Source organism: Phoxinus phoxinus (assembly GCF_949152265.1).
Source record: "Phoxinus phoxinus genome assembly, chromosome: 7".
NCBI lineage: Eukaryota > Metazoa > Chordata > Actinopteri > Cypriniformes > Leuciscidae > Phoxinus > Phoxinus phoxinus.
The window spans coordinates 29,745,318-29,771,732 of record NC_136882.1 but is presented as its reverse complement, the minus strand read 5'-3'; the positions used below and the strand labels follow the sequence as shown (position 1 = coordinate 29,771,732).

Genomic DNA, 26,415 nt, shown 5'->3' with positions numbered 1-26,415 from the left:
ATAAACCGGACCATTGAATCATTGGTTCATTTTGATTCGCTCAAAAGAGCACTTGTGTGATATTGCTTAACTATAATCATATGATATAGATATGAGACAAAAACTCATACAAGGGCATTTTTGCCCTGATATCTTGAACTTTATGGGCAGTATAATTACATTCTATAGGCTAAATCACGCAGTGAGTTTTTTCCCTGCATCAGTTCATCACCAATCAATCAATACAGTCTTTTGCAGTGTATACATTTTTTAAGAGTCTTATTAAACATTCACCTTTCTAATGGCTAAGTCATCCTCCGTTGGCACCTGTCAGACAGCCGCGGAAAGTAAATGCATTGAAATATATATGCATGAGCTTTTACTCTCATCTAATGGAAACCTCATAGTTATCCCAGTGCAACAACCTCTTTCTGCTAAATTAATATTAATGTGGGTGAGCAGGGAGTTCAGTTAAGTTTATGGGTAATGATATTCAGTTTATTCCTCATAGGAAAGCAGTCACATTGATTAAACGTGGGACAGATTCTGCATCCAGCAGCAAGGTGCGCAGCTGCCTGCTAGCTATTTCCCACCGAGCGTACAGTGGCGTAATCTCCATTTAATTTAAAACACGTGCAGACCGGTCGCAGCGCACTGCACCAATACAAGGACGCATCATCTTTTTAAGTCACAAAATGCTTTGCACGAGGCATCCTTTGAGGCCCTCACACTTAGCACATACTGTAACGCACTTTATTCATGAATTGTGTGTTATGAACATAATTCATTTATGGGGTGGGTTTACAGCACCAAAATGCATAAGACTGCAAATGACACAACGGGTCCTAAAAGCTATAGTCTAAGTCAGTTATAACAACATTCAACTTTCTTTATTATTCAAAATGTATTTAAATCAACTTTTTAAAAATATAACTCAGAAGTTTGTACACAAATATGATGCTTAAATGCACTATAAGAATTTTTTGATGTTTTGTTAATGTCCGCCATTAACAAAACACAGCACAGCAGCCAATCCAACGTCAGCAAACCTGAAAAACAGTGTCCACAGGTGTAGAGAAATAAAAGTGATGCCTTATTGATGATTCACCCTCGGTCATATGTGTCCACTGTAATATATATAGATTCCTATTACTAACAATTTTCTCCTTATTTTATAATAATTCTCAAAGCTGTAGAAAAAAAACCTAGCTATTGAACATTTAAGGGTTGAAATGAATCACGCTTTTTATTAAAACGACAACAATTACCTGAGGCCAAACAAATGACCAATCTATAAAAGGGATTAGAATCCATTTAGAATTGTAGTGAGGTTTTTTCCTATATATAAAAAAAAACCTTATTACAAAAGCAGCCGATTTAATGATAAACTTGATTGGATTTGTGGCTGGTATGGAGACGCTCAACAGGCAGGTGCCATTAGGCAAGTAATCATTGGCATGGCCTGATAAAGACAGAGAATAGCTGTCCTTCAGGCCCTGCTCTTCATAAAACTCAGCCTCCACTTAATCCTCAAAGTCTGGCTTATCTTCCACCAATAGCTCCATTATTTCTGTCCCTTGGCACAGCAACACTGATATAAGGACTGTAGCAGAATGTCCAAAGCAAACTGCCTCAATTTCCAGGTTCTTATGAATGAGAGGCTGAACCGTATGGTTTAGTCTGGATTAGTCTGGATTCATGCGTGATTCTTGAAAGCTTTTTTTATATAAATAATCTAACTTGGAAAAGGCAAACCTGTCTTTCTAATGAAATAAATGGCTTGGTGAGGACTGAGAATTTCTGTACTGAAATATATATATTTTTTAAATAATAATTTATTTATTTAAATAAATAAATATTATTGCCATTAAATAGTTTGCGGTAAAATGATTCTACATAAATTCATGAAACAGCAAAAACTAATATATATATATATTATTTTGGTTATCAAACATTATAAAATTATAGATTGCCTAATATACAGTAACTTGACATTGTTGTTTGTATATATATATATTTTTTTAAGGATTAACTGAAAAGGGTTTTCGAACCAGGTTTTCAAATTAACATACACAACCCCTGCTTGTGTAATTTGATTGTTGACTCAAAATCTTATAGGTTATATTATATATAGCCTATATATATATATATATATATATATATATATATATAATGTATACTATTTATATACGGTAATATAATTTATAATAGCCTTTGTGACAACTCTCCTATTTGCATGATGATCACTGAGCAGAACCGCTTTAAGTTGTTTCAGATACAGTACATGCGCTATCTAATCATCATTGCATTTTTTTTAAGCACACATTAGATCATGTTTTTCAAGGTCAGGAAATGACCAGCTCCAACGATGGCTTGAAGCAGAGCTGTGCTGCTGTAAGTTAATTTCATTCATATCACACAGAGTAATAATCCACCTTGTTTCAACTCAGTGCACTCTTGTGAAAGAACAATATCAGGACGTGACAACATTTCAGGCGGCTTATGCAGATCCCTGGTCATTAATTCATCATGCTCTTACCGTGTTTGGCTATGCAGGAGCGTCTGTTCGACTGCAGGCTGTACCCATCTGTACAGCTGCAGCGATATGACCCATAGGTGTTCATGCAGGTCTGGCTGCATGTCCCGTACATGGCACATTCATCATGATCTGTACACAGAGGAAGAGTCATTTATGACAAATTAGGTGTGCTCAAACATGACCCAAATACATAAAATCCACTTAATGTGGCCTCTCTGTGGCTTTTCCCTATGCCACCTAGTATCTCCGGGCAAGGCCTGCTTTGCACCAGTCTCCAGAGCTTTGCCTGTTAAAGCTGTAGTGGAGTGTAATGTTCCAACGGTGATTAACTGATTTGTCTTGGTTGAACGTCCGGAGGAACCTTTTACGAACAGGGTACAAATGTGTTAAAATAAAGGTTTTATCTTCCTTCAACAAACGGTGAGTCAAAGTCAGAGTTTAACTTTCAGAAAATTGTTCATTTTCTATTAGACTTAAGATTTTAGAGAGAGACAGACAGACAGACAGACAGACAGACAGACAGACAGATAGATAGATAGATAGATAGATAGATAGATAGATAGATAGATAGATAGATAGATAGATAGATAGATAGATAGATAGATAGATAGATAGATAGATAGATAGATAGATAGATAGATAGATATAGATATTCATGATTAGATAATTTTATGTTAGATGTTGTTTAATGTTAGCTATAGTTTATCTAAAATATCTAGTGTTTTGACAACAGAAAATTAAGGATTTGTGCTTTTTTTGCACTTTTAATGCACTTTTAAAGTCAAAAGACCTCAAATATGACTGTTTTCATGGTACAAAAAACATCTATCCCTGTTAACAATTTCCAGTTTGAGCCTGTTTTCTACTACAGCGACGATTAGTTATAAAGTGGCTATGGTTGATCTATATTTCACCATCGTATACAACAACCAGCCTCTACATCATACTCAGAGGGTCTCATTTAGGCCAAACCAGGCCGAGAAGTCACTTTGACCTCTCTGGAGTCAATGCCACGCGTCAAATAAAGCAGGACGGAGGTGTGAAAAGACACCCTGGGGATGGACGGCCACCCCTCTCCCCCCCTCGTTGCCCAAAGCTGATCATTCGTCTGAGATGTCTGGTGCCGTGACCCTGAGAGAGCCTACCTCTGCAGCTACGCCCATCCTCTCCCACCTCAAACCCATCCGCACAGAAGCAGAATGTGCCGTTTCTGGTCATGATGCATCCGTAACGGCAATGCAACTCGTGACAGGCTGACAGGAGTTCTGTGGGAGGAGAGAGAGAGAGAGAGCGGAAGAGTTTCAGAGTGAGGGAAAAACATGTAAATTGCTTTTTGATTTCACTCCCTCTAAAAGCCCTTCCTTGCCATCAGCACAAGGATGTGCCAGCGCGTACTGACAGTTGTGAGCCAGAGGCGGGGATCAATAGCACTCCGTGCGGGTGGAATCAGAGAGGTGCTCCACACAGGGAAAAAGAGATGGAATTAGAAGAAATACCTAACCTTTCTGTTGAAAATTCTACGAGGAAAGAAAAAGGTTTTGTGTGGAGACCTGCAGAAGCTTTTAGCAATTCTTCATCGTATTCGGTCCTCAGAATTCAATCAACCTGTCACAAAAGGGTTGTGCACAACCTGGCTATTAGGTTTTTCATTAATAGTTTCCACAGTGGACATTCACTGAACAACAAATTGTTTATATTTAGATAGCTTAAAATGGAAGTGGCTGCTAGTGTCCTGGTTGTTTGGCGTCCTTCATTAAAAACAGTCTGATTGGTATATCCAGAGCCTTTTTCTTGTATTGAATTGAAAATCAAATAGGAATCTGCTGTTACTATTAGCAAAACACTATTGAGGAACAGACACAGAAATTGCATAATGTTTTTGGCTACATAATACCACATGCAGAAAAGTTCATGATCCTAATAAACTACATCTCTTGGGGATGAAAATAAATAAATCCAAATGGTCCTTTTTTTTTGTCCAATTGCAATGAGTACCAAAAACAAATGCAAAGTACACTCTCTAAATGACACATGCAGACTAAGACCTAGGCACTTACATTGATTTTTCTTTCCTCCTTAAATGATAATGATATTGTGTATTAGGGTGAATTTCACAAGTTTTGCAATAAAAAAGGTTTATAAGCTTGCTACATTTTATAGATGCCTTCTCCAGAAGCCTTCACAAGAAGCTAGGAGAATGAGATTTGGATATGTTCATCTTGCATGACCCTTAAATATTCCAACACCTCCATGACCCCCTGTGAAGTATCTGAAGACCTGCAACGCATGTGCACACTTTATAAAGCCTTCCCTGTAAGCTTAAAGGCTGAACAGAATGACCCCTCTTATACTCTATTAACTTTCTATATTGTGCTATATTGTGCAAATTTAAATGACCAATGAGACCCTCACATGTTTGCAATCTTTAGAAATCATTGTTTGAGAAGTAAATACATAATTGTAAAGAAAATCTACTGAGAATAAACTGAGAATATACTGTAGTCAAGTAAAAAAAAAAAAAAATATATGTTTCCATCCAAAGTTGCTCATTTAACTTATGCACAAAAAAAAAAAAAAGTGAATATCACATAAAACATTTGCGAACAAAGCAGCTTTTCCATCCCATGTTCAAGAGAACAAAATAGTCACTTCCTGGGAAATTGTTGGAGAAGCCACTGTGGCATTTTTTTCCTACATCATAAATGTCTTGCGTCTCAGAGCGCACAGACGACACGCAATAAACGCTGTCATCTTGCGTTCGGATGCCTGGTGTTTGAGAAGGCAATCATGTTAGACGCTTCTGGGAGAGAATTAATCCAAATCATTTTGATGATAGACTTTGGCTCAGGCATTTCAGAATGATAAAACCAACATTTGAGATGCTATGCAATTAATCCAATTATCAATCACATACAAAGTCACTCGAATCACGTGTCATGAGGCAAAGTCACGTGAGTTTTTTGTTGTGCATCAAGGGATTTACCGTAATCAGTAAATGTGTTTCCAATCGTAGTATGCGCATTTCTTCTTATTGGATAAAAATGTATCCGCTTCAATTGAGCCCATAAGTTTTTTATGCGCATATTGTTTCTATCCAGCGTTTTTTAACGCAATATCCCAAAATGGGCATACAAGTAGGTGGCTGGACACATCACAAATCATGATTTCTATACTGTGGAAAGAAAATAGAGAGACAAAGTTAAGTGTACTTTTTTTCCAGTGTACTGTTTCACTGATCTGAGCTCTGATATTAGACACAATGCATGTTGTAAGGCAAACAGCAAAAACATATTGTATTTTGTGTGTGGAATATCTGACAAAATGAACATAACATGATCATTTTCTACTAAGACAACCCCAAAATTCACTTTCGAGTTGTTTTTTTGTCTGCCTTCCTTGCTGTGCCGCCTGTCATTCTTTCTGTAAGGTCTCAGTGGAATACTAGTGCAACAACCTAAAATTATTTTTATACAGTGCAAGCAACAAAGGCCACATCAGCACATCTCTGAATCCCTCTGTCTGGCTGTCACATATTAAATCATCTGGCAGTTCCTGAGAAAGGCAACAGACCCAACCAGCCATTGTTCACTGCACTTTTCAGACGTTTGTGGGTGTGGATTCAACTGCACAATTACAATTAGTAGTCTACAAAGACAACCGATTTACCAGCCTCATAAAAAATGTGTGAATAAGACACACATTTTTTTTTTTTTTAAAGAGAAGCTTTTCTTCAGCTATTTCAAGACATGCGACTGCTAAACGTTCATTACTGTCAAAGGAATGCATGCAAATCTGTTCTTTGATTTCTTACATCTCATGTCTGATTACTGACATTAACTGAGCACTAATTTATAGAATTAAGACATGTATCTGAAATTTATTCTTCATAACCAAAATATTTCTCTATATTTCTGTGCAACCTATTGTATTGTTTTAACATACTACTACTAATAATAATCATAATCATATAGTTATAAAAATAGCATCCATTGACACCTGATTTTATTATTAAAATAAAATATTTTTCTTAAAGGCACACCGCGGAACTTTTGGCCATTAGGGGCGCTAGACCTGTAACATTTTCATGTCGAGCGCCCCTAGAGGCCACAAGCGCCGCAGCACTGTCGCAAAAGTCAAGAAGACCTACACGATCCCTCTCGCGTTTTCTCTTTTTTGCCTCTTCAGAAGCAGTTTAAAACTTTTTCCTTGCCTCAGCCATGGCCAGGAGTCGAGCAGGCGAAAAAATAGTAGCAAAATCGATTCGTTCTCCAGGCATTCTCCAGGTCACATGACCTGGTTAAAGACGGTGCGTCTTCTCCAAACTTGCATAGGCGCTATTTCAAGAGGGCAGCCCTGCTCGGAGCATTGATAGTGTCAAGCGCTGTATACTGGCCTGGGGAATCATTTAAAATAACTCGTATGCTTCAAATCTTTAGGTCATAAAGTCCGCGGTGTGTCTTTAAATAAAATAATAATAATTATTATTATTATAAAATGACCATCAATTGACACTCCGTACTCTTGATTTTTGACTCTTGACTCTTGAAAAAAATAAAGAAATATTTGTCTTAAATATAATATAATATAATATAGTATAATGTAATATAATATAATATAATAATAGTTATAAAATTAACATTCATTGACATTCTTGGATCTTGACTTTATTATTAAAAACAAAAAAATGTATTCCTAAATAAAACATAAAAAGAATAATAATAACATTGGACATAAATGTTTTATAAAATTTAAATAAAAGTTAAAGGAAATGAATGATAAAAAGAAATAAAATAAAATCAAATGAAACAGCTAAAGTGCTTTTCAGTCATTCTGTGCAATATGAATCAGGCGGTCAGTGAACAAACTGCAGATGGTCTGTGAGAATGGCATCTGAGGCTGAGACTCTAGCTGGCATGCTGAAGCAGGTTTTTATGGATTCATTGCTTCATAACATGTCTTAGCAGCAACACCCGTGACACACTTAGATGAAGCTGCTTTTGTAATAGCAAATGCAAAATACACGTTGAATCAAGAGCATCAACCAATTATAGGGTGTATCTTTAAAAAGTACTTAGAAAAATTTAATTTTACTTAAGAAATCTGTAATATTCCATCAACCAAATGTGAGGACGTTTTCTCAGCATCAAGGTGAGTGATCGGTAATTGCACTAAATCTTGTCAGAAATTAACTGAATGTTTACCTGTGACTAAATACTGTACGTAATTGCTATTTAGCGCAGTATTTCTTTTCAATGGTTAATCAAAAGGCATTCATTGCCAATGTTAGCACAACATAACACATTTTTTAAATAGCAAGCATAAAATGGCCCAACTACCAGACATATCACTGAAATAGGTGTCCTGAGAAATAACCCGTCGCTGTGAAATTCTTCTGCTCTGTAAACAACATAAAATTGTCGAGAGAGAGGCAGATGCATTTTCAGCCATTCAGAAATGCTCTCTGTTTGTAATTGTGAATGTTTGGGTTATTGACATCAGGTTGGCTGACTGATGGAGGTTGGGGATTTGTAGAGAGTGTGTGAGGATAAACTGAAATCACCTACAAAACCTTCAGGACTGGTTGTGTTTTGATAGTCCTGAAAAAGGTTTAAGCTCTGATCTTGCCATTCATACCACGTAACTTTGAGCAGTTGCATTCATGAACTTTTTATTGGATGCATCATGCTTTGTGGAGACAAAAGGCCAGACAAGGCAATGAGACGGTAGGCCGACAGATATCCAAGACTAATCCTTATATCTGCTTTCAAACATCGGTGTGCTCTCATGACCCGACACGTAGCCAGACAGATGGATATTCACAACAATCTGTCTTCCGCTGATGCTGGAAAATCTCATGGCTAGTAAAGTTACACTTCTTTTTTGTTTGTTTGTTAAAACAAGATCATGTGACATGTACAACACATCTATAACGAGTCAAAGCAAAACAAAATTAGGGGGGAATTATTCCTTTAAAAGCAGAAGTAAACACCAGGGTCTGTTTCCACACAAAAAGGAGGAGAAGAAATTAAAAAAAAAATCTCATAATAATTTTAAGAAATCTGTAAGCATGTTCCTAATTGGAGTTCTTGAAAAATTATTAAGACCTTCACAACTATTTTTTTTAAGAACATTTTCATTTTTTAACTAGAAAAATTAAGGCTTTGGTGTTACCTGATAATGGCAGATTTGATTAGATTTGAGGCCAGTATCGAAAGAATTGATACAAATAGGCTACTAGTTGACTCAAAACTGAAAAGACGCCGTTTTATTGTAAATCTCCGTGACGATTTTCCCCGGGCTCTTCCTCCTGACCGCCGGGCGGGTCTCGCTCCTCTGCTGCAGCGGCTGCTCCGGCCGCCTCTGGTTCCTCAATCGTCCGCGGCTCGTGCGGGTGGCCATGAGCGTCGGATTCGCGCGACGGATTTCGGGATGTCCGAGATTCGGCTTTTGGTTTCTGCGGTCGCCATTCATTATGTTTAAATGCACACTATTTGTTTCAATGGGACTGAATTCATTCCGATTGATGAATCTGAATGTAGTGTTTACATAAATGTTAAACAAGTGATCGGTTGATGTGCGTTTTAGCATTGCTAAGAACATTCCTGTGTTCTCCTCTCGGTCGAGATCCGCGTGGAGCAGAATGCATGACCTGCAAAGCTGGCACGTACGTGTCTGTGTCAAATAATGTAATAATGTAGGCGTAGTGAATGGCGACTGGAAAGCAGGAGCAGAGTCCCGAACATTTTGGGCGATCTCGAGGTTTGGTGCGCGGGTCCAATGGTCGTGGCTGGCTGTGCGGGCCGCAGTGCAGCGGGAGCAGTTGCGGATGGTGGACGAGCGTGAGGCGGCCGGAGCAGCTGCTGCAGCGGAGGAGCGAGACCTGCTTGGCGGTCGGGAGGAAGAGCCCGGGCAGTCCCGGCTGGACATGTCCGGGAGAAAGAGGACGTATGGTTACACCTACTACTCAGCTTTCTCCACAGAGCAAGAGTCTGTTAGCTTAGCTTAAAAAAAAAGGTGGCTGACACTATTTGTACATTCTGTGAGTGAGATCCCACCCACTATGGGCGGGTTGAAAACATGCGGAACTAGCTCCTACTACTGGCTGTAGTTTTTAGCCTCTGGCCAGGAAAGCCTCTGATGACGCAAACTTATGATTTTTGCGTCATCAGAGGATTTTTTCTAGACAAAAAATACATAAATCTCTCGTCTCAGAGGGACATGAGGGGGCGGGGTGGAAGCACGGTCATTCGAAAATACTATCGGTTTCTACTGATACAAAGCTTAATGCTAATCTGTGAAGTATCCCTTTAAGTTATAAAATAAGAAGAAAATAGTAGCTAATAAGAATGTTTTGTGAATTTGACACCAGAAGTGAAAAATCTTTTTCTTTTCTCTTTTCCATGGCAAAGCTCTTATGTTTCTTGTGACAGGTGGTTCGCTTCCCCTCCAATCATTGTCGCCCCGGCCCACATGAAGGCTCACCACAGGAGGGGCGTGATAACGGAATGCTGCTGGCAGCGAGTGACAAGGCGCACTTGACGCTTATTGTGCCCCGTCATCGCTGCCATAAATTCAGCATCCAGTCTCTCCTGTGCTGAGCCAGCCTCCCCTTGTGCATCAAAAACTGTCCTCGAGGTCAAGGTATGCTGCCACATGACGGGTCACCAGTAAGCCGTTGACTCCCTGGCCTAGCCATGCGGGAATTGTCTCCTTTTTAAGGGACCCTTCCTTTAAAATTCCTACAGAAAAATGTCAAGGACAGATTCTATCTTTAGAACCCTTTTATTTTTTTTAAACATAGCAAGAGATCAGTGGGAGTCTTGGCTCACTTCTTTCCCTATAGGTAACAACTTTCTGAGACTTTCTGAAATAGAATAAAACACAATACATTATAAAATAAAAAGTAAACCTATATGACTTAATTTCTTCTGTGGATACAAGCTTTTTAATATTGGCTGTTTATTCGTACTTATAAAGCACATATTAATGGCTTATTCAGCATGACCATATTCTACATTCCTTAATCCTACCCAATACCTAAACTTAACTACAGTACTAACTATTAATAAGCACTTATTTTGCAGTTATAAGCAGTTTATTCAGGCAAAAGTCGTAGTTAATAGTTAGTTAGTAGTGAGAATTGGACCCCAATCTAAAATGTGATCCAGATTTCTAATAAACCTTGCATTGTAAACTCTTGTATTGTGAACTACTATAATTCAGCAATGGATTTTAGCATATTAAATTGATTTTAAGTGACAGTATTTAATAAAAGAAAACATATTTCAAATAAATGCTGTTGTTTTGAACTTTCTATTCATACTGAAAAGGGACTTTTGGTTTGATATTTTCTATATTATGAAACAAGATTTAAAATTTTTTGAGTGTGACTTAAAGAAGATTGTCTTGACTGGCAAATTTTTCGGATAGAGAGAGGAAATAGAGTTGAGCCCACATTAACGCCACCACATACTGTTTCAGGGCTTATACACTCCCCACTAGATCACGTCTCCAAATAATCCATTACAATGGGAAGCCCAACAGAACATTGAGCACAGTGAATTAAACCAGTGCTGAATGAATGATAGAGTTGAACTATGTGTGGGCACAAAATACATACCATTTTTATTCTTATCAATAACATAAAGACCAAATTCTTCTAAGTGATACACACATATGGACTGAAAACTACTTATTACTCCACCCACACAAACATGAACATGAGTGAAAAGAAAGAGCAGCAGAAGTCTGTAATTTTACTTCCCCATATGGATTAATTACAGGCCAGCTCTGGAGACCTCTGTGGCCTTTGCTTCTCCAAGGCCTGTCTTAATTCAATCCTTTGCCTGGTTTTCAAGGCCCCCTAATTAATCTGGGACCAAATTAAGATGCTGATCTTTGCACAAGCCATGGTCATTGGAGAAGCAATAGTGTTTAATAAGCATGCCATAGGTCTGCCTCTCTGAGAGGAATTCGATTTGTTAAAAATGGTACTCTCTTGACAAATTAAAGTTCATTCAGCATGTATCCAAATTCATCTATCTCCGATGTTGAAGTAAATGCCGTATTTATCAAGAGCTGTTTGTTTATGGAAAGTGCACGAATCTCTGGCATAATTCCATTACACATTACTACAAATGTGATATAGGCCAGACAAAACAAAGATGGAAGAGAAAAAATTTATAGAGAAAAATTATATTTTAAATAGCTGATTGAATTCATTGATTGATTGGTTGATTGATTGATTGAATTTTAAGAATGTCCAAGCTGTGAATAGTTACTTAAATCTTAACCCAAAGAGCAATAAGCATAAATGATCTTCTGTATTCAATCATGTGTTGGAAATTCCCATAAATATGCAAGACAATAGCATCAGTGTAAATCATTTAGTATCTCAATACATTTTTAAACCTCCATTCCTGCAAAGAAAAAATAACGCTGTAATTGGATTTGATATCAGCAGATTGTAAGGGGTTCTTTCAAGACATTACAGGAGGTAATTATTTGACAGATGATTCAGACGATACAGTATAAACAGAAGCACATCAAATACTGATGCATTTTTAAAAGTCAAAAAGGAAAGTGGGTAAAGCTAGAAGAAATCAGTCAGTCACAGTCGAGTTTAACTTGTTAAATGTTTGCTGTGGACTGGATTTTAGTTGTCATAGAATATCAATGAGAACACGCAACCTTCAGTATAAAACGCCACATAAGTCATGCATAAAAACCATAAGCATATTAAATAAGCCAGCTATTCCATGATTATCAGCAAACAAGACTGTTCCTACTCCTCCAGATAATCCTATTAGTGAAAATAATCAGACTATGAGACTAAACATGAAGCAAAGGATCCTGGATTAGGAAGCGTTGGTTTCAGGGTTAATCCTCCAGAGTTAGCCTATGCCTTTATGAGCTCAGACGGGTCAAAAAAGTCAACGGTGATTGCTTGTTATTGCACAAATTTAACCCTGTATTATGGTTTAGGACTATCCCCAGAGGAAGCATAGTCAACTGCACATTAAGCGCTACACTCCCATTATACTATTCAAATGAGGTACTTGACTTTCACATTTATGGTACCCTGATAATGAAAGGTGCGTGACCCACTGAGACTAACAATATGAGCAATCTTCAAACAACAGCGAACAGTACCACTGAACATCATCAGTTTAATCAGAAAATGACCAGCAGCTAGTGAGGGGAACGCTTAATGCGTTCTGGATGATATTCCAAAACAAATTCAATAAATATTCAAATAGCTTATGTGTAGGTGAATGCACTCCACTTTTCTTTAATCCAAATAGAAAACAGGAAATGGCTTATATTTGTACCGTTGTTACCGCTGTTGTCCTGACCCTGGGGGATACTGTTTATTTGTTTATATGAATTGTTGAAAATTAAAAGTTAATCATGTGAAATAATTGAATGCTGTTGAGAGGCAAAGTGAGGGAGGGAAGGTACATCTGTGACATGGTTTTTCATTACTTCGCAAAAGCAGAGTTGTCTATTAACAATGCCATCTCCAAATCTGTACAACTATGGGAATGACTGTTTCATTTAGTTAATGCTGGCTGATGTGCACATTTATTCATTTACTTTACACAAGGGTTTTGTTTAGTAATATAATTATGTATGGGTAACATCAATACAATACAAAATCATACTTGCACTACTATTCAGAAGTTTGGGGTCAGTAAGATAAAACCAAAAATACTTTTATTCAGCCACGATACATTAAATTACTTGAAAAGTGACAGTTGTTTATAATGTTATAATGTTATTAATGTTTTCTATTTTAAGTGAATGCTGTTCTTCTGAATTTTCCATTCATCAAAAAAATCATCATGTATCAAGGTACAATCAAAAATGTATCATGGTTCCCACAAAAATAATAAGCATAAAACTGTTTTAAATATGTTTTAATATGTTTTAATATTTCTGAAGGATTGTGTGACACTGAAGCCTGGAGTAATGAAGCTGAAAATGTAGTTTTTGTTATAATAATAATAAATAAATAAAAACGTTGTTAAATAAATAAATACCAATTTCTCAAAATATTACTGTTTTTACTGTATTTTTTATTAAATAAATGCAGCCTTGGTGAGCATAAGAGACTTCTTTCTAAAACATCAACAAAAAAAGTAAGCAGGCGGTTTTAATGTACCGTACAACACATATGGAGAATTATTACTATAATCACATTTCAGGGCTTAGACGAGACTTCCTCTGTACTGCAAGATACTTTCTCTAAGCTTTCTTCTTAGTATTCTTTTTATTTTCTACTTCTGTAATTACTCTAATTGGTATGTAATTGCTTTTGAGAAAAGGAATCATGAGCTGCTTTTTAATGACTGAACATAATGCAAGCACGTAACTAGCACAATCAATTAAATTACCTAAGGGTGTTCAGTTGTGACTGCATTTCAGCATAAAGGCAATGGAAATGAAATTTGTTCTGATATTAGCTTGCTAAACTAACTTGTTTGAAACCATTCATTAGCGGAAAAAAAAACCTCATTGTCATTTCTATGAAAATAATGATACATGTATCGGTATCCTGTGATGTGTTGATACAATCTGAAGAAGAAAGAAACTAATAAACAAGTTCAAAATTATACCTCTTGACTAGCCCTTATAAATCTATAAACAACAATCCATAAATACGTTTTCATATCGATTTCAGGCTATCATTAGTTGGTTCTTCAAATTACAACTAATGATAATTGTCGAGGTCGACATTAGGCATTTTGATAAACAGGCAAAAATGTCTTTGGCAGCCCATTTGTGAGACACATTCACATAATCACACGTGACTACGACCAAATGCTGTTGCCACAGAGACTTTTTCTTGTCACTTGTACTCTCACAGCTTGTGAGGAACTTCTGAAAACTCCACCTAAAAGCTCCTAAATTCAAACGTGCCTCTCAGCTTCACCTGTCACGTATCAGTGCTGGCTGAGAGGAGCGAGATTTTGCACATTGAAAAAGAGGCAGCCAGGTGGTGGAGAAAAAAAATAAAAGGTTTTCATGCCATCGCTGAAAATCTCCACTTCACTGAAGGACAATCATTAAAATAAAGAATTGCCGAAGTGTGTGAAGGTGAAATAGAATGCTGTCTTTGTCTTCCATATGGGCACAGATTTTATGTAATGCCCTCCTGGGATTCATTATGTATTCATTACTTGAGTGGGAGGGAAAGTTTCAGCGGAGACCCAGCTGCCATGCTCCAACTTCTCCGCCGTGACCTCATTTCCTCCCGTCTGCAGGTGTATGGGTGGAAACACATGCCGAATGTCCTGGCCCAAACTCCTCAGTGGCCAGTGCTTACTCATTCAATTAGCCCCTTTGATGAAGTATACCATGTTGCTTACTTCAGCAGACGGTTAAATCCCTAACAAAAACACCTGCTTGTGACTAGACTTTCCACTTCTGTCTACCTGTAAATCTGTCTGACGTATCATTACTAACAGCTGCGTGCGGTTTAAAAGCTAATGTCATTTTCCATTCGTACAAGCTGCACAAACATAAATTTAAAGGTAAAAAAATAAACAGAAGAATGACAACATTTGCAGTATGACGGCAGTGAATGCAGTCATACTGCAAATGTTCCGTTTTTGCAAACGTAAATGGCAACCCAGAAGTCTGCAAACTGAGCAAGAGTAGAATGGGGGAAAAAAAGGATTTATTGCCCCAGGCACTGGTTGCTTAATTAGCTGTATCTAAAAACAAACAAATGGAGGAGGAGAACAATGAACATAATGTCTCTTAATGCTTCCTAACACCCAAGGATAACTTTCTGTGATGCATCACTTCAGGCTCCGAGCACCTCTCTCTTTATCTACAATACGTCAAGTCAAAACCTTAATCTTTCTGCCCACTGAACTAGACCAATCTCTTTCCTTGTGCTGGAAGGTGATTGGTTCTTCTGTCGGAGAAAATGTGTTTTGAGGTTAGCCCTTCCTTCGGGGCAGATAAACCTGATAAGGAAAGCGCTAATATGATCAAGAAGGGTAATACTACTACAAACACAAAATAAAATATTGTTTTTTATATAGCAATGTAGACCATAAAAAACAGACACCTTGCCACTGTTTCTGTGAGAGTAAATATAATTTGAAGTGAATTTGCAGTAGGATCCAAAAGAGATCCCTAGTGAAAATGCTTCTGTTTAACATTTTTTATCTAATTTACAAAATCTAGAAATACTGAATAAATATTTGCTGCTTTTACAATTAATTTTCTGTTTACTTCAAGAAATAATACAAAAAAAACAACAACAAAAAAAAAATACTGCCCTTTTTTTAGATAATTTCTGTCAGGACCACTATTGTCAAAGATGGTTGACATTTAACATACAGTTTGGATTGGCGGTATGGTTCTGTTCTGGGCAAGAACTCCCTGCACATCTATGCAGCCTAGCATGGATAAGAGCAGCATAACCCCCCTTAGGGGAAACAGAACAGAACCAACATGAATGTATTGCAGATATCTTTTTGGTCAATATTTGAATGTACAGTACAACATAATTTGAGAATTTATTCTGATTCAAAGGAGAATCAGAATGCCATCCTGACTGGGTGAGAGGTGGAGCTGGGGATGGAGGAGGGTAATTCGCTCCTGAGAAACACGATAGCTGCTGATAATACTGAAGAAGCTTATATGGGGATTCTGTGATATGCGTCGTATTCCTATAGGTAGACGTGGATCAGCTGATGCGAGCTTGACTAACGTGACCTGCCAGAACTAACTGTACGCTTGGTTTAAATGTGCCATATTTATTATAAATAAATAAGGTAACTATGTAAGTAAATAAGTATGCAAGTAAATACTGTAAACAAACAAACCTTTGAATCTCGCTGTGTAATGAAACCTAAAAACATGCACGGTCACATTTATCCAGCAATACAAAAGTATTTACTTTTCTTCCACTAGTCTCTCTAGACTAAATAACATGTTGCTTCTCTGCAGGAACCCCAGCAATCCAACTGACATTATAATCTTGTGTGGTTAAATGGGTCAATGGCCTGTTTTCAGTCAGGCTCTAGATCAAAGGGCAGGATCAGATGCTCCTGGCACTGCCCAGCTGGGTGCCACACTCGTCCAGTTCACCAAAGGTCACACTCTTGGCCAGCCTGAGGTGCGTCGCCTCAACTAACAGGCATCCACCCAATGCCAACTGCTGAGTCGGTATTGTCATATCACAGAGCCCAGGTGGCTCCACCTGCTTGTTATTGTGGCTTGGATGATTGTGAACAAGAGTAGAGTGTGTCCAACATCACACCTGCTGCGTCATTCACCTGTTCTCCTTCCACTAGAGCCAATTCATGTACAAATATGCGGCATTAGGCTATCAAAATAAATGTGGATGGTGTCCAAACTGTGAGTTTATTGATATTGACAGATCACAGTACAGTACCTGCATAGCTAATATCTTCCACAGACATTATAATGGCCTACTTTAGGGTACTCACCTCTACAGTGGACTCCTTCGTCAAAACCGTCCTCGCAGTCTTTTGCCCCATTACAGAGCTTGTTGAAGTGAATGCACTTTCTTGTCCCGATACACTGTATGTGATTTAGGGGACATCTGACTATCACCTCCACCGTACCTAAAGAACAGGAGAGAATGATGGTTTACATACGCGTATGGTGTAATTTTGTAAAAGCATATCATCTGCACAACTTCACTGCACTGTAAGTAGTTACTTTAATAACTACTAAGACAGTTCAATGCAAATCTATGGAGTTCAGACAAATGTCACTTGTTTCAATTTGCTAAGCTTTAAGGGATGCAAATGAAAATGGGGAACAATCCAGTTGATTGAATTTAGCTTAAAATGCACTGCCAGCCCCAGAGTGATTTAATGTTGTGGCAAAAACTTTCCTTCAGCACCATTTCCTGTCTGTTGTTCTTTAAGAGAAATGGCTAATAGAATGGGAACAGGATTCTCATTTACAATTCATCCTTCCTCTTACCTATCCTAATGAATGTTCATTTAATTAGCAGGATAAAGCCAATACATCTCGTACTGTAAAAGTAAAGTTCTGCAATGCAATAAGGCTGCAGAACCAGTTTAATCAAACAGGAGAAATTTATACAACAAAAAATAAATAAAAAATAAATAAAGTTTGGTGTCAGTATGTTTTTTTTAATAAATTATATTATTAAATATATATTTATAGAAATTCTTACTTTTATTCTGCTTCACACATTCAAGTTGATTAAAAGTGACAGAGATATTTGTAATGTTACAAAAGATTTCAAATAAATGTTTCTAATATATATATATATATATATATATATTGTCACGTTTGTCATGGACTTTCTGTTTGTTGTCTTCATCATCATTAGTTCATTTTCATCACCTGTCTAGTTAATCAGTTAATCATCCTTCATTGTCATCACCTGTTGTACCCTCGTCATCCTCTGTGTATTTAAGTTCCTGTCTTTCACCTTTCAGTTGTCGGTCAATGTGTGTTTATGTTACGTTGTATTGGATGTGTTACCCAGCTGCCTGTACCCGTTTCTGTGTAAATGTATTATTAGTAAAAGTTTGAATTGGAGCTTTGTGCCTCTGCCTGTCTTCATCCGCACCATACCCGTGACAGATTGACCGACCCCCCTAAAATGGACGAGTGGGTAAAAATTTTCGTCCTGGCCAAGGAGAGCCAAGATCTCCCAGCCTTTGCCCATGGAGGATCGTTTGAGGGAACCCGTCTGGCCAGATTTCGCGGGACCCGTGGAGGCCGCAGTAGAGGCGGTGGTCGAGATGGACCCCGACACCATTCTCCGCTTTGGTCCCTCTTCGACCCTGGACGGTTGACGTCCAGCTCCAAGCCGCCTGCACCGCTGGTCCCGTCCAGCCCAGAGCTTCCTGCGCCAGAGCCCTCATCGCTGCCCAGCACAGAGCCCTCATCGCTGCCCAGCACAGAGCCCTCATCGCTGCCCAGCACAGAGCCCTCATCGCTGCCCAGCACAGAGCCCTCATCGCTGCCCAGCACAGAGCCCTCATCGCTGCCCAGCACAGAGCCCTCATCGCTGCCCAGCACAGAGCCCTCATCGCTGCCCAGCACAGAGCCCTCATCGCTGCCCAGCACAGAGCCCTCATCGCTGCCCAGCACAGAGCCCTCATCGCTGCCCAGCACAGAGCCCTCATCGCTGCCCAGCACAGAGCCCTTATCGCTGCCCAGCACAGAGCTTCCTGCACCGCTGGTCCCGTCCAGCCCAGAGCTTCCTGCACCGCTGGTCCCGTCCAGCCCAGAGCTTCCTGCACCGCTGGTCCCGTCCAGCCCAGAGCTTCCTGCACCGCTGGTTCCGTCCAGTCCAGAGCTTCCTGTACCGCTGGTCCCGTCCAGCCCAGAGCTTCCTGCACCGCTGGTCCCGTCCAGCCCAGAGCTTCCTGCACCGCTGGTCCCGTCCAGCCCAGAGCTTCCTGCACCGCTGGTCCCGTCCAGCCCAGAGCTTCCTGCACCGCTGGTCCCGTCCAGCCCAGAGCTTCCTGTACCGCTGGTCCCGTCCAGCCCAGAGCCTTCGCCGCTGGTCCCGTCCAGCCCAGAGCCTTCGCCGCTGGTCCCGTCCAGCCCAGAGCCTTCGCCGCTGGTCCCGTCCAGCCCAGAGCCTTCGCCGCTGGTCCAGTCCAGCCCAGTGACTTCGCCGCTGGTCCCGTCCAGCCCAGGACCGCCTTCGCCGCTGGCCCCGGTCAGCTCAGAGCCCTCTTCGCCGCTGGTCCAGTCCAGTGCTGACCTCCCCAAGAAAATTTTGGGGGGGGGCAATAAGTCCTCTGAGGGGATCGTGGAGGTCCTTCCGACACGGTTCCCATGGCCGCCCGAAGGGTCCACACCGCCATGGCCGCCCGAAGGGTCCACACCGCCATGGCCGCCCGAAGGGTCCACACCACCATGGCCGCCCGAAGGGTCCACACCGCCATGGCCGCCCGAAGGGTCCACACCGCCATGGCCGCCCGAAGGGTCCACACCGCCATGGCCGCCCGAAGGGTCCTGGCCGCCTGCACGTCCTGCTCCGCCCTGGCCGCCTGCACGTCCTGCTCCGCCCTGGCCGCCTGCACGTCCTGCTCCGCCCTGGCCGCCTGCACGTCCTGCTCCGCCCTGGCCGCCTGCACGTCCTGCTCCGCCCTGGCCGCCTGCTCGTCCTGCTCCGCCCTGGCCGCCTGCACGTCCTGCTCCGCCCTGGCCGCCTGCACGTCCTGCTCCGCCCTGGCCGCCTGCACGTCCTGCTCCGCCCTGGCCGCCTGCACGTCCTGCTCCGCCCTGGCCGCCAGAAAGGCCTGCTCCGCCCTGGAGGCTTCCTGCTCCAGATCGGCCACCCCTTCATCAGCCTCCAGGGCGCCCACCCCCCCACCCCTTTGTTGTTCTACGGCGCGAGGTCGCGCCTTGTTGAAGGGGGGCGTTATGTCACGTTTGTCATGGACTTTCTGTTTGTTGTCTTCATCATCATTAGTTCATTTTCATCACCTGTCTAGTTAATCAGTTAATCATCCTTCATTGTCATCACCTGTTGTACCCTCGTCATCCTCTGTGTATTTAAGTTCCTGTCTTTCACCTTTCAGTTGTCGGTCAATGTGTGTTTATGTTACGTTGTATTGGATGTGTTACCCAGCTGCCTGTACCCGTTTCTGTGTAAATGTATTATTAGTAAAAGTTTGAATTGGAGCTTTGTGCCTCTGCCTGTCTTCATCCGCACCATACCCGTGACATATATATATATATATATATATATATATATATTTCTCTTATCGGATTCTCTTATCGGATTCAAAAAACATTAAGCAACACAGTCGTTAACAAACCTCATGATAATAATAAGAAATGTTCAGCTTTGCCATTAGAGGAATAAAAAACATTTTCAAATTGATTAAAGCATGTTATTATTAAGCATTTTTTAAGCGTCATTTTAAATGATCATATTATTTACAGTTTATTACTGTTGTTTTGACTGTTTTTGATCAAATAAATGCACACACACAGAGAGACACACAATGCAACGCAATAAAGTTGCAGAACCATTTTAAAGGAATCTTATAGATTTTTGTTTAAGTTATTCAAAATATGAACATAACCAAAAAGTTAATTAATTTAAAACTCAAATTAAATACATTTTACACAATGATTAAATATGTAGCTGAAAACATGCAAAAACACCATTATTCAGGAATTTACAAAGACAGACTCGAGATAAACAATGAAGTTCACTAAAACATGTTTTACAGTAAATAATAGCATTTCTGTAAATAGCCCTTTTCTCCATAAAAAAAAAATATACCAACAGTCTGTAAATGCAGCCACAAATGCAAATGTGTTTACTTGAAAGCATTACTCTGTACAGTTAACAGATGCTTACATAGGCTATACACTGCTACTCACTTAAAAAAGTTGGGTTAAAAACGACCCAACAACTAACCCAATGGTGGGTTGATATAGCACCGACCTAATGTTGGGTTATTTTAACCCAATAAATTAGGTAACTAGTTTTACCCAATAAATTGGGTTACAAAAAACTAATTTGTTGGGTTATTTGGCCAAAATTATGCTTTAACCAACCTAGTATTATTATTTTATTATTATACTATTATTGCCATGTAAATAAATAACTTACAACTTCAGTATATTGGCAATGCTTTATTTACATTCAATGGCATTACATTCAAAGGCATTACATTCAAAAGTTATTATTGCAATTGTTTTAATTTATTTCCTAAAGGTAAGAAATTGTTTCAATAAATAAAAAAGGTGACAGTGTGTTGAGGGAACACCTCCAGGCACAGAATATTAATGTTAAAATTAATTAATTTAGAATTATGTTTTAAGTTCTAAGAAACATGGAGCACAAAAACAAATAAACAGTTGTAAACATTATAAGTTGTAAAAAATTTCATTAAGTTATTGTTGCAATTGCTTTAATTTACTTCCTTAAGGTAAGAAATTCTTTCAATAAATAAATAAATAAAAGTAATGCAATTATAAACTGCCTCATAAGACAACATTGTGTTGAGGGAACACCTCCAGGCACAGAATATTAATGCTAAAATTAATTAATTTACAATTCTGTTTTAAATTCTAAGAAACATGGAATACAAAAACACAAATAAACAAACAAAACAAACAAAATCAAGTCCACTTTATCCAATTATAAACTGCCCAAGTAGGCGACAGTGTGTTGATGGAACTCCCCCGGCACAGAAACTGCCAAACAGGCTTTGGATACTCAATGTCTAAAACATAAAATTATTTAAAGCATGTATCCACAGCTTGTAAAAGTCTGTCTTGCTCTAGTGCCGCTCCTCCCATAATGACGAAGGCTTGTGAGCAGGTGAATTTATCCCCAAGCTGCAGGACATGAGGGAATTGCCTCCGTTGCTCCTCCACCTCCAAATATTGAATGATGTTTGTTCCAACCTTTAAATAGAATTTTGAAATGGTAAATATGCACACATGGATCAAATATTACCCAAAATGTGTTGTCATAAATGATGTACCTACAGGCTATAAATCAACAAATGCTTGTTTTGCCTCCTGGTAAGAGGGCCAAACTATCTTGCAGCCCGTTTTGTGTGGCAATGGAGGAAGGATAGCTGGCAGGGTTTTCAAAGCAACATCACCAAGAGTGTCTTTACATTAAACAAAAAGAACAATGGATTAATCTTTAAACAAGTGCATTATATTATAGACAAAATATTACAACTTGACATGAAAGTACAGAGCTGTTGTGCAGGATTTTCTCACCAGAAGAAATGTTAGTCTGAACAGGAAGATGCAAGGCTCTCTTCTCGGTCTTGCGATATGAAATGATTCGTTGAGATGCATGTCCCCAAATTTCAAAAAGTCCTGAGCAATCTAAAAATGAATAAAGAAAAAGAAAAGTTAAAATCACACCAACACCTCATATGGTGCAGTAACAAAGAAATTGTGGACATTTGTTTTTCAATATGAAAAATCAAGCTAGGTGAATCAAATCAAGTGGGATTAATCTTTTTTAAATATAGAAAAATATAATAAAAATGCCACTAAAAGAAAAGATTTAGATTCCGATTGTCAAATTATACCTATTTATTTTAATGAACCAAATCTAGAAAAAAATATACATTTTAAATAAAAAAACGTGTATATAAAACCAACACCAATAAGCAGAAATGAAGTTGCGTATGCATGTGTGTGTACCTGCATTTGTGTTTGTGTGGGTGTTATGTCTCACAAATGATGCCCTAAATGTTAGGGCGCTGTTCACAAATGCACTGTTGCACTGCGTGTGTGTTTGTGTGTATGAGCAAGCATTGTTCCAAAATGCATTTGTGACTCAAAGCTTTCCTTTCTGTGTGAACAGAAATGTTCTGATTTATTCTGGATTTATTTTTTAAAAACTGAAAAAAAAAACCCCAAAAAAACCCTCTTGGGAATTGTAATAAATTCATGGGACATGGTGGGAAAGTTATGACAAAAGTTTGTGAATGCATCAAACACTATTTGACAAATGCATTCGCAACCATCTATGTTATTGAACTTAATACATGAAGTACATTCTTCCATTCAACTTGTGGCCCACAACAATAAAACAATAACAAACAAATAATAAAATAGTTTATCTTTTACACAGGAATTTTCTCTGTAAATCGTTTGTGAATTTACATTTGAGATTTTTTTACGCTGTTCAGGAGCCATGTGCCACTGAAAAGTGATGAGGGTAATATTGAGATGCAGTTTGACCAATGTTTGCGTTACGTACATTACGTACGTTACGAAGGCAATGAAAAAAGGCACACATTGAATGGCGTATTGAAGGAGTGCAAAAAGAGGACGTACTATGATCACCCTAGTTTAACACTTTGTAGTATTTTAAATTCACACTAGTTGGGATAGCCCAAGTAGACATTTGCGCTACAATGTAGGCCTTTATATAACACAGCATAACGTTACCTTCTTCCTGTAAGTGACTGCGACACTGGATGGACCAGGCTTCCGCTGGGTCTTGAAGTCGAGCGCGTCGGTCAAATATCTGAAAATATGAATAACTTCCCACAAAGTAGCTATTAGAAAGAACATAGAAAGTGAGGAAGAGTATCACAATCGAGTATTAAGAAATACCATCGGTGCCGTCGCAGATAGCGGACGAAAAGCAGTCGACAGGGGAGATATAAACATGGAAATAATCTAAACAGAAAAAAAGCGGCAATAATACTATGTAAGAGCTTAAAGTCACTTCATAACGAAAAAAAATAACATGTATACAATATGCATATAGATACTCTATACTATAGTGTAACTGCACCCACACACCGGACGCGAATAGCGCGTCAGGCGCGAGTGATTTCAATGTTAAGTCAATGCAAAGACGCGTTACACGCATTTTACGCGCGTAACGCGTCTTTGCATTGACTTAACATTGAAATGACTCGCGCCTGACGCGCTATTCGCGTCCGGTGTGAACGCACCATAATATTAACTCACCCGTGCCGTGTATCTTCTATCACACTTGCGGTGGTGGTCAGCCGTTGAAATTTGAATTTTAACCCAATGGACTGCGTTGTTATAGAAACAACCCAATAAATGTTCCGAATAACCCAACAGAACGACCCAATATTTTTAACCCAGCTATTGGGTACGCAAAATAACCCAACGTTTTTTAGAGTGTAAGCTATTCAGTGAGTGAGTGAGTGAGTGAGTGAGTGAGTGAGAGAGAGAGAGAGAGAGAGAGAGAGAGAGAGAGAGAGAGAGAGAGAGAGAGAGAGAGAGAGAGAGAGAGAGAGAGAGAGAGAGAGAGAGAGAGAGAGAGAGAGAGAGAGAGAGCCAAAGCCTCAGAGATATCTATTGACACGGTTGCACCAAGCAGCTGTTTAAAGATTCATGAGGCACATAGGTGACCCTCATCTGCTTGAGCAGCCACAAGAACACATAAAACACGTCTAAGTGAAACATCGACTTCCATCTCGCACACTGTGAATATGTCACATTGCACCTTAACTACATTGGTATCAATTACCATAACTGCAACACAGCCACTTAGCGTGAGATTTATAGCTCGTCTGACAGGACCCCTTACAAATCTCCGGAGTCCCAGTTTCCTCCGAGCTCTGATCCTGCACCACTGAAAACATCCTCCGGAAGAGTCGGGGTTATTCATCGGCTTTCATTTTGACTTCATAAGATAAAATGACGCCATAATTAAGGGGGTCGTTTAGTGGGGGATTGTCATCCTTTAACATATAATAAGCGTATGATTTACTCGCCAATGCACACTTCTGCTTTCCAATAACAATAATTCTCTTCACAAAAGCATCTCATTGATTACACAGACGTTTTATTTTTTTGTCTCTGTCATGGAAATGTGCAGAAAAAAATCTTTTTAGACCACCTCTTCGTGAGCCCCAAGGATATTCTAAATTAAGGAAAGTCAAATGTAAGTGACCTCAACTTTGCATACTCATATTTCAAACGTGAGTACAAAAGGCAGGCTAATCAACCTCACGACCTTGTGGCGTTTCTTCAGAGATTTGGAGGAGAAGATACAAGACAGGCTTTTCAATTAAAACATCATTTGTTTCAATCCACGGCCTCTCTACATGCATACATGACTCGGCAGATATAAGTGTCAGAGGGATTTCCGGGCCCAAATATGTTGATTAATATCCGTGCTAATTTTCAATTAAAATTGTACAGATATACTGGCAAACATCTCTCTAATTATGCATTCGTGATGTGCTTTTCCATTATTCATGAGTAAATACAGCAGGAAAACAACTGAGGAGGCACATGTCACATGCATTGCTCTGTTAACGCAGTGGAGTGAGGGGCTGTGACAAACTGTGATTATCCTAATAAAACTGCATTGTCAAATACAGAATCATTCCACTCACAAACTGATTGGGGACTAATCTAATCAGATGAGAGGGAGAGATGAATATTCAGGAGTTTCAGATGCACCATGCCGAATAACACAGATGGCGTCTGTGCAGTTGAAGGATGATAGGAAATTATTTCTCTTCACCCTGTACCGAATTAGAAGCCAGATAGCACTAGTGACAAAACGTCCTCCATCATGAGAAAACTCACGAAAGTGGAGGCGGAAAACACATGCTTATGATACTTGCATGTAGAGCTGTCCAAAAAAAAAAAAAAAACAAAAAAAAAAACTTGGAGATGAGTAACAGTTTATACTGAATATGTTGTTTACATTCATGCATTTGACAGATGCTTCTATCCAAAACTTATCTTATCAGTTTATGCGTTCCCTCTGAATCTAACCATGACCTTGGCATTACCTATAGTCTCAGCCTCAGACATCATGCCCACAGACCATTGTCTGAACGTCTGATACATAAGGCACACAAAATTGGAAGCACTTTGGGAGTTTTGAAGTCGTCATCTGATTGGTTGAATTCTACAGGATTTCAGAGAGACTTGTGTGTCGCGCTCTTTAACGGTCTGCATAGAAACAAAGTTGTCCTGACTCATGTGAAGTTCACTATATAGGGCCAGATTTACTAAACAGGGCAAATTAGCGTGAGAGCACAATTCCAAAAAAGCGCCAATGGGAGTGGAAAACTCTACTGATCTGATAACGCGCAAATTAAAGAACACAGAAGCAGCTGGATCATTTCCATAATCACCAACACAATCAAGAGCAGTACAAATTAGCGTATGGTTTAAAGTCCCCCCGTAGTAAAAATCATTTTTTATACGTATGTCTATGTGGTGTTTTCAATATGCTTTGAGACAAACCATGTACAAAAAGTCAACACCATTGCTGAGTATTTTCTCCTTAAAACTGCAGTGAGTCAAAGACAGTCTCAAAAACGCGGTTTGAAATCGCTGGTGTTTCTGACGTCACAAACTACCTTGTAACCAATCGCGTCAGCGTGTGATCGTCAGCAAGAGGATCTCTGAGC

General features: G+C 39.4%; 1 protein-coding gene across 1 annotated transcript in view; it reads right to left on the bottom strand.

The window, feature by feature from the left end:
* The window catches only part of lrp1bb (low density lipoprotein receptor-related protein 1Bb), a gene marked incomplete at its 5' end in the record, with an annotated part of 305,396 nt that overhangs the window by 173,069 nt on the left and 105,912 nt on the right, over positions 1–26,415 (bottom strand). The window contains 3 exons of the mRNA XM_079617452.1: positions 2,519–2,647; positions 3,664–3,783; positions 16,990–17,127. Of these exons, the coding sequence (XP_079473578.1) occupies positions 2,519–2,647; positions 3,664–3,783; positions 16,990–17,127 (387 nt within the window). The remainder of the gene's footprint in view (positions 1–2,518; positions 2,648–3,663; positions 3,784–16,989; positions 17,128–26,415) is intronic.